The sequence below is a fragment of the Microtus pennsylvanicus genome, chromosome 7 (genome assembly GCF_037038515.1).
Source record: "Microtus pennsylvanicus isolate mMicPen1 chromosome 7, mMicPen1.hap1, whole genome shotgun sequence".
NCBI classification, from domain to species: domain Eukaryota; kingdom Metazoa; phylum Chordata; class Mammalia; order Rodentia; family Cricetidae; genus Microtus; species Microtus pennsylvanicus.
Genome location: NC_134585.1, coordinates 102,449,189 through 102,464,828, shown reverse-complemented (window position 1 = coordinate 102,464,828; position 15,640 = coordinate 102,449,189). Strand labels below are relative to the sequence as shown.

General features: G+C 38.8%; 1 protein-coding gene across 3 annotated transcripts in view; it reads left to right on the top strand.

Annotated features, from left to right (window-relative positions):
* The first annotated feature begins 4,149 nt into the window (after positions 1 to 4,149).
* The window catches only part of Col11a1 (collagen type XI alpha 1 chain), a 165,462-nt gene continuing 153,971 nt past the window's right edge, over positions 4,150 to 15,640 (top strand). For 2 of the 3 annotated variants that reach the window (XM_075981554.1, XM_075981552.1), the window contains exon 1: positions 4,150 to 4,630. In XM_075981554.1, coding sequence (XP_075837669.1) covers positions 4,528 to 4,630 — 103 coding nt within the window. In that variant the 5' untranslated portion in view covers positions 4,150 to 4,527. The remainder of the gene's footprint in view (positions 4,631 to 15,640) is intronic. The other variant, XM_075981553.1, reaches the window with a different exon arrangement.

The window sequence follows — 15,640 nt, the reverse complement described above, 5'->3', positions numbered from 1 at the left end:
AACCATATTTACCTATCTTAAATCTATGTGGCACTGGTTGGGAAACATAAAAGAAGGACACATAAAAGTAATAGATTCATTAGATATGATTCACAAACATTCAGATTTCCTGAAGCTGGAGTTACAGGTGGCTGTGACCAGCTCAGAATGGTGTTGAGAACAGAACTTGTGTCCTCTGGAAAAGCATCCATCCCATCAGCCCCACTGAAGGGGCTTAAGTAATAAAAAATATTAAGGAGTGAAACATAAAAGCACATAACCATACTCTTTGTGGTTCTGGAGTTCACTTATCTTTGATTTTTACCTTAGGCCCTTTTAGACAGTGTGAACCTGCATTTTCTCTCAATTGGCTTTTTCAGTGTTCCAAAAGCAGAAAACTGTTTATCTGAAAACTCTGTTAGAAATTGACCTGAATTTGAGCTCCTCTGAAGTTTTGTAAATTATTTCATTGTACAGTTACAAACACAATACTCGGTTGTCATTGCGAGTTCTTGTGGACTTGGTTATGTTATGGAAGCAAACATGTCTGGTCCCTCTCAGTTCCCACTTTGATCAAGACAATCACCCATCTGTGAGGTAAGAGGAACTAACTGAACTTTTAAAAAGACTAATTTCTTCCACTCATGTAATAGGAAAACTGTAAAGTGAATGTCAAACTGCTTTTTCAGTCTTTCCTCAAAATAATTGACCTGACGTCCAGAAAAGAACACGAAAGGCAAACTATGAGGTTTTGTAAAAGAAAGACTCCATTAAATACACTTTTATTAAATATTTCTGGCCAGTTTGAGTCTTCTCTTAGAAATTAGTACATCAAAATACGGTAAAAGCACAATTTGTATTGGTCTGAATATGTGTATCCAGATATATATATATACATACATACATACACACACACACACACACACACACACACACACACACACATCCATTCATCTATTGAAGCTGGAAGTTGAGCGGATGTAGTTCGGGGATAGAGCCCTTTGTACCTTGTGCAAGGTGACTGGTTCTATTTCCAGCACTGCAAGAAGGAAACGGAAAAGATTAAAATATGAACATGAGCAAAGAAGACTGTATATGAACTATTTTAAAAGATGACATAATTTTTATAACAGTTCCTTCTTTCCCTTAATTCTGCCTATAACAATTTAAGGATTATTGAACCGCTGTTTTACTTATGATTCTGTATGCATTAGCGATACCGAGCTTGGATAATGTGTCTGTGGTGTCTGAGTGGTTTTTGAGGTCTCAGTACATGGAACATTGTCTCGGAAACAGGAACTCTGTGAATCCTAAAATTTATGATGATATTAAGGAGGGGCTGTGGGTTTTCCATGGATTCTGAAGATTGTCTAGCACATTCTATTCTTTATCTGCCTTCCCAATCTATAACAAAAATTGCTGTTTTAGTCCTCTTGTATGGCAATATGGAAATGGTTAATTTAAAGTATTGCTACACAGAAAGGGATTAGTCTTCATCTGATTTTACATTGTTTTTATGAGACTTTCACATCAAAACTTACTCTTCAAAGTTGACAACATGCCTTTAACATTGTTTTTCATGTGACAAAATGGAAGTATATTACAAACTATGCTTCAAACCTAAGAACGTGCACCAATGAAACTGTCACATTTTATTACATTTTGAGTCTATGTATAAACAATTAACAATGGCAGGCTGAAAGGTTGCCCAGGAAATAGCTCTACTGGAAGTTCCCCAGCGTGAAGCTGAAGGCCACTTGGATGGATGGCTCTCTTTGGTTTCTGCCCTTTGATGCTTTTATCCTCGTTCATTGAGTTCATCTGAAAGTCCATGGACAGGTTTCTGGGAGACTCAACATCTGGCAGTCAGCTACAGGCTAGAGACGTTAGACATAATTATACCTCATTGTGACTCCAGAATGTTTCCTTCAAGAGACATAAATTCAGACCTAGGTTATGCTTAGTTGGGCAACGGCCAGAGGAATTCAGACCGCAGGGTACAGATGCATAAGACAGCAATAACTCTATTCACTAAAGATATTTTGCCTGAAAGAACCCTTTTACAAGCTGTGAGGTCTGAGATGCGAGCAGAAGGCAGTGGCTGAATCATTCTCACCTAGAACAGCACCAGGCTATGGAATTCTCAGTGTACCAGACAGTGAGGGGAAAACAGTTTAGAGCACTAGACATGTTGCTGGGATCTCTTTAACTGGTCAGCTCACAGGTAAGGATTCCTAAACTCAAATGTACTCATTTCATTGTTTTATGTTTAAGTGAAGACTTAGAAAATGACTTTTACATGCAAAGAGAATTGGGTAGAAAAGACAAGTTTTAAAAGTTTGGAAACCACAAATACACACAAAATTTCCATCTGAGAAGATGAGGTCTAATAAAGTTACTGAATTACTTACCAATGCAAGGTTCTTAATCTGTAGCTAGACATCCCATGCTCAAAAACAGTGTGCTAGGAAATCATGTTAGTAAAATATGTTAACAATTGTTATAATTTCAAGAACTAGTTGGCTCTGTTTCTCTGATAAATGGCATCCCAAAGATTCTTCTGATCTCATTAAAATAAATAAGACTCTGTCTCTATCTCTGTCTCTCTCTTTTTCCCCTCTCTCTTCCAAACTGTGATCTCAAAGACACTTCATGATTAGGGAATGGTTCTTTGGTGCAGAGGCATAGATAATGAAGTATTTTTAGTTGCCTTTAATACAATCTACTCCCGATTTTTATCAATTCTATCTAGTTTACCAATTATCAAAACATATGAAAACATTTGTATCTCCAATTAGGCATATTTTAACGGATCATTTAAAAAAAACCCATAGTTTAAAGATTAGAGGTAAGTAAAGGAATGAACATGCACGTTGATAAACTTAATTGAAGACCCTTGAGCGTTGATATGACTTAAATACAGTAGGCCCTGGCTTCTAGTATCTGTATCAATAGAAAGAAAAAAAGTAAGTAAGTAAATAAGTAAAAAAGAAAGAAAGAAAGTATCCATTCAAAACATCTCTATCGAGTGTCTAATACATGCTGGTACCATCTTCCTACTTCAGTCCACTGTTAGACTTGTCGCTCACTGCTAGAAAGAAATATTTCAGAAACGGATTAAAAACAGAAAGGATCAGTCAAGTTGATGGAATAATTCAGATATGGGAAAAACTGGGCAGGGAATTTAATATTTAGGATTAAGAGGGCTACCCCGAGGAGAGGAGCTTTCTTAGAAACAAGTCCCTTAGGCTTTCTCTGTTTTTGGCCCTAAGATCAGGCTCAGTATAGAAACTGTGGGGTCTGCCAGTTGGAAAATTCTGCCGGTAGCTTTCCTTCTCTACTCCCTCCTTTGCCTCTTTCATCCAAGTTCAGGGCTTAAATCTGCTGGAAAAGCAAATGACTGATATTTTAGCTTGGGCTGCCATGCTTTCTCCCTCTCCCATTTCCTCACAGTTCAACTCTGCTCGTGAAGAGTCTGGCCCCTCTGTGAGTCTTTAGCAGCTGTGGGCATTTGAGAAGCCTTCCACTTTCCAGTTCGCCAACTAGAATTTACCTACAAGATGGAGATTGAGATCTTAGGGTCCATCCACGCCCCCCTTCAGGCCTTCCTTAGTTTTTCTGTAAATAATAATTAAAAAATATCTTTGGGATCAGGCGGAGTAGAGCCCACTGATTCCATGCCTGCCCTAGGAAGGTTTTTGCAGAGGATAAGGTTACAACTGCCTGCCCAGGACTCCAGCCCTGCGGCCAGTGAAACGTGGGCCTTCTCCCGTCCTCCCACTCCCGCCTCCTAGGGACAAGGGGCTCCCAGACCGGTGCAAGTAGAGTATCTTTATTGAATACAGAAGCTCCTCGAACGCCCCGTGTGCTCCGTGGCTTCTCAGCAATTCCTTTCATTCCCAAAGGGCAGTAGCCAAGCACGGGTCCCGCCTAACTCCCTCCCATTTCTTCCTGGGGATTTGGGAAGGGAAGAAGGGGGAGGAGGAGAGCGAAGATGGGATGGGGAGGGGGTGGCCGGTGGGTTGGGCCTGCATAAGTCTGGATCCTCCGGCGAGAGACTGGGCGGGCTTGGGGCTGCGGGGAAGCGTGTGATTGGGTGTGACCTTCAGTCTGCTTGTCAGTTTCGCGGGCACACAGCGGGGAGGGGGAGTGGGCGGAGGAGGGGGCTGCCTGAGCCTCTTGTCCGGCCCACCGACAGCATGAAGCCTTTAGGGGTGCTCAGTGCTTTCAGGTCCTTTCTTGAAACCTCTCATTCGCCCTCAGTCTGAAGGTAGGGCTAGGCGTAGGACAGATCTCAGGGTCTCAGTCTGCGGGGCCACCACAAAGGGAGAGGAGGGGGCGAGAGACAGGAAGGAAGCAAACCATCAAATTGAAAAAAAAAATAGAGCCCTTTGACTTTTTATTTATTTTTTATTTTTTAATTTTTTTTTTTACCCCCTCTCCCTTCCGGATGGCTGTGTAGCAAACGTAGGCAACACCTTGGAAGGGACGAAGTTGGTCTGCAGTGGCAATTTCGTGGGTTCACAGTTGTGAGCACGGGGCTAGGAGATGGAGCCCTGGTCCAGGTGGAAAACGAAACGATGGGTCTGGGATCTCACCATCTCAACCCTCGCCTTGACTTTCCTCTTCCAAGCCAGAGAGGTCAGAGGAGGTAAGGAGAAAAAAAAGAGTTTGGGGAGGTGGGACATTGCCACCCGGCATTCTTCTTGTGCCCTTCCCCCTAGTATTCGCCCCACTTCTTTTAAATAAAATCCAGATTGTAGTTGCTACCAGGTTAGGAGTGGAAACTGGAGAGACTGTTGGATGTAGGCGGGACAGTAATGAGAGAGGAGCTAGGTGGCAGGATTAAAAGATCTGTCAGGCACACAGCAGGCTGAGAAAGCCCTCCGTCCCTTTCCACTTACTTTGCAAAAAAGAAAAAAAAATATTACTTTGAACGGGAAGGCAGTGGTACAAAGCTTTTGTTTCAAAAACAGTCTTTACTCACAGAACTCGGCCCTTTGAAGAACTCTTTGGGTTTCTCCAGGTTCTAATGGAGATATCTTTTGAAGGGTGAACTGAGGAGAAAATATAGAGAAAGGGTATAAAGTGAACTGTGATAAACTTCTTTGTCTGGGAGGAAGTGAGAAACGGGCTGTTTTTACTTTGAGGGATATAAGAGAAAGCAGGGGGATGAATTTAGAAGATTGAGAACACTGTGTGTGTGGCATTTTGAAATGCTTCTGAATGGAACACTTCACAGATGATAAAGTGGAGTTCAGGACAGCGTGTGGGGGGCACTTTCCCCGATGTTTAGCCCCCTCATCTTCTCCATGATACCCCTCACCTTCACTCATTCTCGCCCTCCTACAAACAGCTTCTTCTTGCAGGTTGAACATGCAACTGTCCTGGAGGGCGATGAAAGTCTTCAAACAAATAGGGTGGGGGGCAGACTGGAGGGACTGGGAGGAAGAAGAGTGGGCCTGGGATGGGAGGAGGGAGGTAAGGAAAAGTTCCTACGTGGCACTACCAAATATTGAATGGCCAGACCTGTGTAGCCACTGTAGCCCTGTCAGTACCGGAGGAGGGAGAGCGACTTCACTCCTCCCACCGCCTCCTCCCTCCCTTGCCTCCGCCCTTTCCCTAAAAGGCATCTGGCTGTGGCGGTCCCTTAGGTGCTGTAGACTCGGCTGGCAGGAGAAAGCCTTTGGAGTTGGGCAGCCAGAGCCGTTCAGAGTAGAAAGCAAGCTTTGTCAGGAGTGCAGAGAGAAGCCGGGCTATAGGGAGGAGAGGAGTGGGAAACACAAAAAATGCCAACCGGACTCTCGACGTGCAGGTTTAGAAGAAACCTGAGCCTGGCCATCGGTCTTATTAACCAGACTTGAGAGCTCCCTAAAGAGAGTTAGTGCTTCAGGAGGCCCAGCCCTAACCTTGGCTCTGATGTTTGTGGACTTTACGCTTCCCAGGAGCAGGCAGAGTCTCATTCAGCCCGTGTTGAGCACTGGTGACCCTAGAGTCATAGTGGAACACCGTTCGAATTTTGCAGCAGTGATTTATTTACGTTGATTCATTGCAACTTCTTGGAGGATAAACCTAAGCGTCTTTGAAAGCAGACGACCTCAAAAAGTTTGCATTTTCCCTTTGGTACTTTGTCGCCTGTTGGGTTGGTCAGCAGTTCTGCCCTCTGCTGGTTTCCTTTAGTATTCAAAATTCAAGCATCAGCCACAGCAAAGAAAAGCCTATTTTTAGTGACACTGAAAAATGTCACTTGCCGAAGGAAGAATAGATTGCTGTTTCATCTCAGCTTGTCATATACAAGTGTAGGCACGAATATACCAGTGCCAGTTATGTAAAAGCACAGAATTTGAGACATTGTTCAGCGATTGCCAGTATTATGGGTTACCTGAATGCATTATCTCCCTTTCTTTTCCATACTGGGATTTCCAGTCAGTCAAATTTCTGTGGCTTTTAGGCCATAATTTTCTATTTGCACTCTTAACTATAAATCACAAAAACATCTTTAGAAAATATTTCAGGACCACACCACTACAATTGCAGAAAGTAATGTTTCCATATTTTATAAAGCTAAAGAATTGAGAGAAAGAGTGAAGCATAGGATCAGATGTTCTTTCTCATGAAATATTTTGAAAATAGTGTAAGCCAGTAGATAGTTACATGGAAAGATTTGGGTATTTATTTTTATGAAGTTGGTAAGTTCGTGTTACTCAGTGGAAAGTTACTTATTTGTTAATCCAATCTTGTAGGTGTTCATTCTTTAAACCTATTAAAATTCAAAAAAGAAATGATAGGAAATAAATGCTTAAAAAAGAAACACCGGCTTCAAATTCCCAGTCAGCACAGAAGGGGAGAGTTCTAAAGCCAGCATTTAGAATTGTAGCTTGAAGACTGAGTGGAATTTATTATCATCGCTTTCTAAATGGAGGTATCTTATTCCAGTATCATCCTGATCGAACGAATTTTCCAGAGGTGTGCATGCATGCTTCAGTTGTTAAATCAGAAGATAATTTAAAATGAACTGGGATTCATATAAAACTGGAGCATTAAAGCAATATATATGAGGAAGATTTTGTGGATTTTCTTTGGAAGTGGATGGTTTAATGAAATTGATTTCACGTATTAGTTTGCTTTAAAAATCTAGAGTAATTTGAAAGTCTTCAACATCTGTATTATGATTTCATACAATAAGACTGTTAGTTAATGGATAGCCTTTGATACTAGCTTTTGTTTTATGTTTGGTATATTTGCTATGTTTCACCTTGGGACTTCAGGGATTTTCTATGTGCAAAAATTAGTCAATAAATTACTATAAAAACAGGTTTTTTTGAAATTTATAGTGACTCTGCTATGCCTATATTAAAATCACATCTTATCGTATGTTTTAAATCATAGTCTCAGGAAGATTTGGCTATTACTGATACTGTAACTGTAAATATCTAGATGAACTTAAAAAAGACCATTAATTATAATGGCCTTCTGCCTTTAGCTGTTAAGCCAATTGTGTTCTGTAGACTGCTGGTACTTTCAAAGAGGAATTTTAGTGGCTGCCAGCAGTGGGTAGCGAGGACTGTAGAAGAGCTGTTTTGAGTGCCCGGGATCAGCAGGTGAAACGGTACTGGCTTCCAGAGTGACTGCTAATTCAACCTGTGGGGAGCTCAGGCTTGTCTCTCTAGTTATTTAATTAGAGTAAGTTAAAATATTAGTTATGCTCTTACTGATAAGTGCAGTATTTGGTAGGATAATTAATATCGTGTCTTTTCATAAAATAAAAGGGGTTATATATCAAGGACTAGTTGGAGTGGCACATATTTAGTTAGCAAGGACTCTTTCATCTAATGCTATTTGTTTTATTATTATAATGTGTAATTTGCATCACTTTGGGGCAATTTTATTAAGTAGACAAATGAAAAATATTTAAACAAAGACAGCTTCATTGCTTACTGTTTAAATTTTTGAACTTATGACTAGAATAAATCAATAATAAAAGAATAAAAGGTCAACTTTTTAAAAATTATCTTTAAAATACAGCAAAAAAACCCCACTGATTTTTGTACTAGGTGGGTTGAATTTACTTTCTAATACTTTCTGGAGATAGATTTTTAACTCATGTTAACTTCTTAAGCATTTATTTTGTTTATCATTTAAGAGATTTAATAATTTAAGAGTAGTTTAACAGGCCCATTTATTTAAAGGAGTTAAAAGTGCACTGATAAATTTCTTTCTTGAGAATTCTAAAGTTAGAATCTAATTTTTCACTTTAGTAAAGAGGAAACTGAGGCACAAAATGGTGTTATTTAAATAATTCTTATAAAAGATTACATATAGTACAAGATTGTCTGTGTAAGATGTTCTATAATTAAATACAATTAATATGAACATAAATCTTAGACTTGATGGAATGGGCAAGTTTGTGTGATACACTAGAGTTATTATTAGCAAGAAGGTACTTATATGATAATTTAAAGAAAATCAAATCAAAGAGCAAGCATTTTAAAATTTTAATTTTTTAACTTTGGAGAAATGCGATGTCTCCTCATTTGATCATACGTGTATTACTAATACAACCAGTGAAGTGGATATCAGATCATTTGGATTGGAGTAGGAAGAACAACTCCTAAAAAAGTATGCACATTTATTGCTGGTTGGAAACAGAGTGTTCAACAATAGTAATAGAAGTCATAGCAATATAAAGCACAATTTAAAATTCTAAATAACCCAAGGAAATTACATGTATAGATCTATGTACACGCACACATATTAGATGCATTATGTATGTGAATATATTTCAAATGAGGAAATGCCATTTTGCTCTTGCCATACCAATTCTTATCATATGATATGTATGATATCATATGATATTATAAGGCTTTTATTCATAGGTAGGAATCATTGTGTTTTACTTCATACATGTTAACAACCTTTTTCTAAATACATAGTTGGTTTTCTTAAAAAATGAGAGAATATAGTAGTTCAAATTCAAATTAAAGCTTTATTTCCAAATGCTAAAATACTTGAAACTACAGAAATCGCCTTTAACTTGGGAATACGTGTGCAGCTAATTAAGGAAGTCTGAATGGGTGGCCTTGTTGTCTGTTGTATGTGACCCTAGTGTCACATACGTGAGTGCTAGGAAGTAAGGGAAGAAACTTTCCATTTTATATTGCAATATTCATTTCTAGAAATGCTATCTTCAGGAGCTAATATGTCTATTGAATTAAGACCCATTTTTTTTTCTTCTTCAGGAATCAATGTTGATAGGGACCTGAGGCTGCTTCTGTGGATTTATTATGAGTTCTTGTAATAATGTTCAACAGTGCATACATATATGGGGACTATAAATAATGAGTTCTATCCATCCCTGTAAATAATTTTGAATGATTTATTTTTAGGTGCTTCAAAGGCAGGAGTTTATTATATCCAAGTACGCCCTTCTTTCACCACTCACCTATGGAGACATAATTAAGAGCAATTGGTGCAGTCATTAGGAATGCAAGCTGAGGGATGCTCGGCAGTTCTGCTTGTATTCCTTCATGTCTCTCACTTAATACTGCAGAAATGTGACCTAGGCGCTGAAGCAGTGAGAGGGATCTCTTCCTTCCTTCCTTCCTTCCTTCCTTCCTTCCTTCCTTCCTTCCTTCCTTCCTTCCTTCCTTCCTTCTTCTATCCCTTCTTCTTCCCTTCTTCCCTCCCTCCCTCCCACGCTCCCTCCCTCCCTCCTCCCTCCCTCCTTTCCTCCCTCCTCCCTCCCTCCCTCCCTCCCTTCCTCCCTCCCTCCTTCCTCCCTACTTTCCTCCCTCCTCCCTCCCTCCCTCTCTCCCTCCTTCCTGCCTCCCTCCTTTCCTGTCTCTCCTTATTTTTCAAACCCTAGCAATTTTATTTCCTAGTGAAGAAGGCAGGGGTACAGAGACATTATAAACGTCACCACCTTCCTTAAATTCTCTTACTTCAGTCAATTTAAGTGCAGATTTCAGGGTTACTCTCTGTATACTGTCTAGATGAGACTCTTCTAGTTTTTCTTGCAATTTAATTAAAAACTTCATGGCTTTTAAGTTAATTTTAAACGATGTCTATGCTATTTGAATGTGTCTAGCACATTCATTTCTCCTTTGAGAGCTATGAAACGATTGATGTGCCCAGGTAAGAAGTTTCTTGTTAAAATTCTCCTCTAACTTTCAGTTGTCAGGACATCATGAATAATGCTAGCTCGTAGAAAAGATGAAAAGACAATTTCCAAGTGATTTAGAGAGTAATATCTATCGATCAGTTGCAGTCTCTGGCCTACGACTGACTTGGCTAATGGTTCTTTAGACGTTGGCTGATCACCAGCCCTTCTGTTATCTGGAAAAGCAAACTCTTTGCTTGCTGCGTGTGGAATTAGAGACAGTGCTATTAGTTTAGCAGAAAGAACTCAGAGAAAAGAAAGGTTATCGGATTTCAGAGTAAGAGACCAGCTTAAATACAACGTGACAAATGAGAACTAAAACAAACCTGTGGAAAAGTGCTCCGGCACAATCAACTTTTGCAGTCCTCTCAAACCTCTCTCTCTCTCTCTTTTTCTTCCTAAAAAGCATTTCTTTCTTATTTTAACCAAATTTAATTGCTCTTGAAAGGCCCAGGACTGTTCAGCAAATGAAGGTCCCTATTCACAGAACCTGAGCTCAGAGAATATCAGTAGACACTTCCTTCCTCTGTCTCCCTGGTAAACTGACATCCGGGTTTCTGGGAATGAATCCTGGATGGCACGCACTGGTTGGCTTAGCTTCCTCACTGTGATCTCACATATAACTTCCTGAAAAGATGACTGTCAGAAAGAGTGGCAGTTGCAGTCTTTGACAAGGCTAACAGGGACTCTACTACATTTTCATACTTGGTGGTCTTTCATTCTGTGGGCAAGCAATTGAAGGGGTATTGGCCATTTCTCCTTAGATTGGAGTCTAACAGGTGGACACAACCTAGTGGTTTCTGTCAAAATTCCTTTGAAATGTTGATGGTGCTTTATTTTCATTGAGCACTAAAGTTACTGTCAGAGTGACTTAGTGTGGTATAGAGTACCACTGTATGTTGTCCAGCCTATAATAAATCGTTCCTCATCCTTCCAGCCCACCTTCTTTGACCCCACATTTGTGTCATGGTATGACTCTTGTCTTTATTCTCTCTATTTTGGATCTGTTTCTCTAAATCATTTGTTTTCTTCTTGCTCATCTCAAATTATATTTTATTTCTCAAGTAACTCAAATATAATAGTCCCATAAAATTTCTCCTTGTATTTTCTGGCAAATGTAATAGTTAGGATTAACACTGAATACTTGCTTGTTATATACCAGGCTGTGCTGTGTATACTTTGTGTACAATATTTCTTTATTGTTATCATTTCCCTAGGAACAAACTGACATAAAAGACCCAGTTTATCTGTGAGGGAACTTTAAAAAAGAAAATAATTATCTTGTCTGACATCATGTAGGAAATTGTGGACTCAAGCGTCAGGCAGTCTTGTATCAGAGTCCTAGCTGGATATACTATCTTATGATTACAGTGAACTGAAGTCTAAAATTAATAAGCAAATCTTGCAGTTTACTACAGCGCACAAAATGTCAACTGTGTGAATGCCCTGAATGTCTCTAAAGGGAACTAAACAGGGCTCTTGCTAAAGGACGCTCTTGCAATTTAAGTTGCTTCTCAGCTACATTTAAGTTTAACGAAAACCTACTACTCATATTCTTGGGGGACCTAAGTCACAAAGGTGTTGGGACACCTGAAGAGGTTGTAACTCAAAGCTGTTTAGTATTTTTTGACCTTACTAATTTAATAAATGGTATCTATTAGATTCATGATCTGATTGTTTATTCAACTAACAATGATACTTAGCAATTTTTACTTCTTCAAATAAGAACCTATAGCAATAAGCACCAAGTTCTAAGAGTTGATGGTTGTGTACTGGCTTATTACCTTCAGTGTACAAATGTCTACCAAGATTAGTAACAAGACCCTTTGAATGTAATCAATATGAAAAATGTAGCAAAAGACAGAGGACTAATAAAAACAAATCATTATCATTATTTTGAAGTTCCTCATATGTCAGTTTTCTTCCGGAAGTTCCTGGGTGGATAACATCTGATATAGTTTATTTGCATTCCTGTTTTCTTACCGTGTTCACAGATAGAATGTTTAGTATTAACAATCTGCTTTGTAGTTGTCATCTTCCACCATCCAGAAGACCGGAACAAGATAAAAATTTAGTTAATTTAGATAAATAAAATGGAAGTTTGAAGACCTTGTGCAATGGTGTCAGCAATGATAAGGAAGGAAGGAAGGAAGAAAGGAAGGAAGAAAGGAAGGAAGGAAGGAAGGAAGGAAGGAAGGAAGGAAGGAAAGGAAAACTTATTGCTATAGGTTCTTATTAGAAGAAGTAACAATTGCTAAGTGTCTTTGTTAGTTGAATAAACAATCAGATCATGAATCTAATAGATACCATTTATAATACCTTCTTTCCTTCCTTTCCTTCTTTCTCCTCTCCTTCTATTGGAGAAAGGGTCGTATTATGTATTCCTTACTGACTTGAAGCTCACTATGTAAACCAGACTGTCTTCCAACTCACAGAGCTCTACCTGGCTTTGTTTAACAAGTGCTGCAATTATAGGTATGCACAACAATGTTTAGCTTTCCTTTCTTCTTTTGTGTCTATATGTGCATAGAGGAACATCCTAAACTATTATTCCTAACACTCCATCCACCCCAATCCCTATTTCCCTCCCTAATGTCCCTTTTCAAGTAGCCTAGGCTGACCAGGAACTCCAGGGATCCAACTGTCTCCACCCTCCCTCCCCTGCAGGATTACAAGCACATGTCATCATGTGTTGCTTTATTATGTGTGTTCTAAGGATTGAATTCAGTTCTATGAGCTACACATGTGTACTTTATCATTCACATGGACTCCCTTTTCTTTCCTATACTCATTCTATAATAACAAGTAAGTCAGAGCTTCTTTCTAGTGTTTTGTTTTTAAAAGTATTTCCCACTCTCTCTTCAAAGGTATCTTCAGTTACCAATCAATTCTATTGTCTTGGTGTCTGTAGCTGGTTTGAACACCTTAAGTGATGTTTTTGCTCTGATGGTGTCATAGATCATTTTTCTCCTAGAGTTTAAGAAAAGGAGCTTCAATAAAAAGGACCAGTATATCAAAACATTTGTTGAAAATATTCCCGTTATCTGTTTTATGTATTATTAGGGATTAATTGCTTTTTTTAAACTAGCAATTAGAAACATCGGTTTACCTCTATGCAATCACTTTAATAAAACAAATCTTTCTTTGGTTTATAAAATACTTTATATATTATACTTATTACTCTACTGTGAACTGTCATATTCAAGAAAGACACATCTAAAGATTCAAGCATTAAAGACTGATAGATCGTTAGTTAAATAGTTTTTGGAAGAAACCCATATATATATAATCTTGTATTGCTATCTGTTTTACGTATCAGTTACACTAAAAGCAGTAAGTCCTGAAATAGGGTCAGAAAAATGATATTTGGGGAAGGGTTGTTGAATAAAGTGAAGGTGTTGGTTACAATTCAAAATTCTGAAAATAATCTGAAAACTCAGATGTGGTTTGTATGTTTATGTATGTAAATTGCTATAGATGCTCGACCCTTGTCTCCTTTAGAAAGACCTCACTCAGTGTGAAGAGGAGGGTGGATTAAAGTGCACGACATACAAGAGTGCACGCTACCTAACCCAAGCTTAAATGCTGACTGCGGAATAATTTCATGCTGCACTGCAAGCATGATGCACATTTAAAAATCTATTTTAGAAATGACTGCCACTTGTCCTTATCTGGAATACAATAGTTGTCCAGTGAAACAGTTGTTGAACAGTTGAATAAAGCAACCAGCAAAAATAAAGAAAGGGAGTTTACTAACGTAAAAAGAATAGGTTGATGATTTCCGTTTGGAACCAGTCATTCTCAATCCTAACCTGCAGGCGTGTTTTGAATATATTTCTAATGAAGTTTAAACAATAGTGGTTTACAATGTTCTACACATTGTTTTATGTACAACCCAACCTAAAATTGCTTGTGCTAGAAAAAAAGCGAATTATCTAACAAGAATCTATTCAGTTTGTATAACAAGAAAGTAGAAGTCAGAAGGAATGTAATTATTGCAAGGTGCAAACCATTTCTGTGATATACCATTGGCAGAGCACAGTGGCTCAGAAATTTGAATTGATCTGATTAATTGATAACAACAAGAAAGCACCTCCTAATCCTGTTTTCTAGTGCATAGAATGCATTAAATGTCAATGAATGTTCCTTTTTTTTCAGCACTGAAGTCTTTGGTAAGCTAGGTAATAGTGCATTAGTTTTAAAATCAGCATCTACTGACAATTTTATGACAGTTATTCACTCTCAAGTGGGGATTTCACGTCTTTACCATACATTTCTTTCAATTCATGCAAAATATTATGGTATGAGATGGTTGAGAATTTAGTCTACTACTCAACAGTTTCAAGAATTAAAGGATTTTCCATTTCTATGTATAACCACAAGGTGCAGACAGCTATAGTGGAAGGCAGTATGCCAGGATGTGTTACCATAGGGTACGTGTGTAACTATGAGAGTGATAGTGGAAATCTAAATACACTTTAACAATTTATTCTCTTAACAATCCCATGTGAAATCACCGTTGTCTACTTTGCTAGACTGTGCTCTTTCTGACTCATTTGTTTGTTTGTTTTTTTGTTTTTTCGAGACAGGGTTTCTCTGTGGCTTTGGAGCCTGTCCTGGAACTAGCTCTTGTAGACCAGGCTGGTCTTGAACTCACAGAGATCTGCCTGCCTCTGCCTCCCGAGTGCTGGGAGACTCATTTGATCACAAGTATAGCAAGTGCAGTTTCCTTGCTTGAAATATGCTCAGGCCAGTGACTGAGAAAATGATTCAGTGTGGTCTGTTTTGGAAGGCAGTAATTAACCGATATTCACAGGAGCAAAAGTGTAGCATAGTCACAGTAGATGGTATGAAGTCCATGCCCATAGATGTACGAAATACGACATCGAAACACAGAAAAAAACAAAAAAAGTCACCCGAGAGATAACAATTGAACACTGAATAACCCAGTGAATTTATCCTGAGAAGTGACATGAAAGCCCGAGGCAGAAAAGCTACTGACACTACAAAGAACTTAAAAGAAAGCACAGGAAGAAGGCAGTGTGGGCAGAGAAGATGAAATGGGATATAATGTGAGACAGGGCTGAGAAAGAGTGTAGAGGGCACACAGTCTTACAAATACATTTTTCTGTGCAGCACAGAAGCATGTGTCTAAAAAGAAGCCTTGTATTTTAATTTTGCAGGGCCAGTTTATACTGGGTATCAGCACATGGGAGAGGAGCCCAGTTGGTTGGCACCATGGGTCCTCAGACATTCACAATATGGTGCCACATTGCTTTCTGTAGAGTAGCCAGACTACTAAAAAGCCACCCAGGGTTCTCAACTGTAATAGTCTATCTTGAAATCAAACTTTATGTACAATTGTGCTCACAATGGGCCTGTAAACATATGAATCAATAATCCTATCTTAGAAGTGAATACTTGAAACAAATGTGCCTACCCCTTTATAAAACCCCATTGTAAGACAAGTAAACAACGCAAATTTCTAAATTTTGTATGATT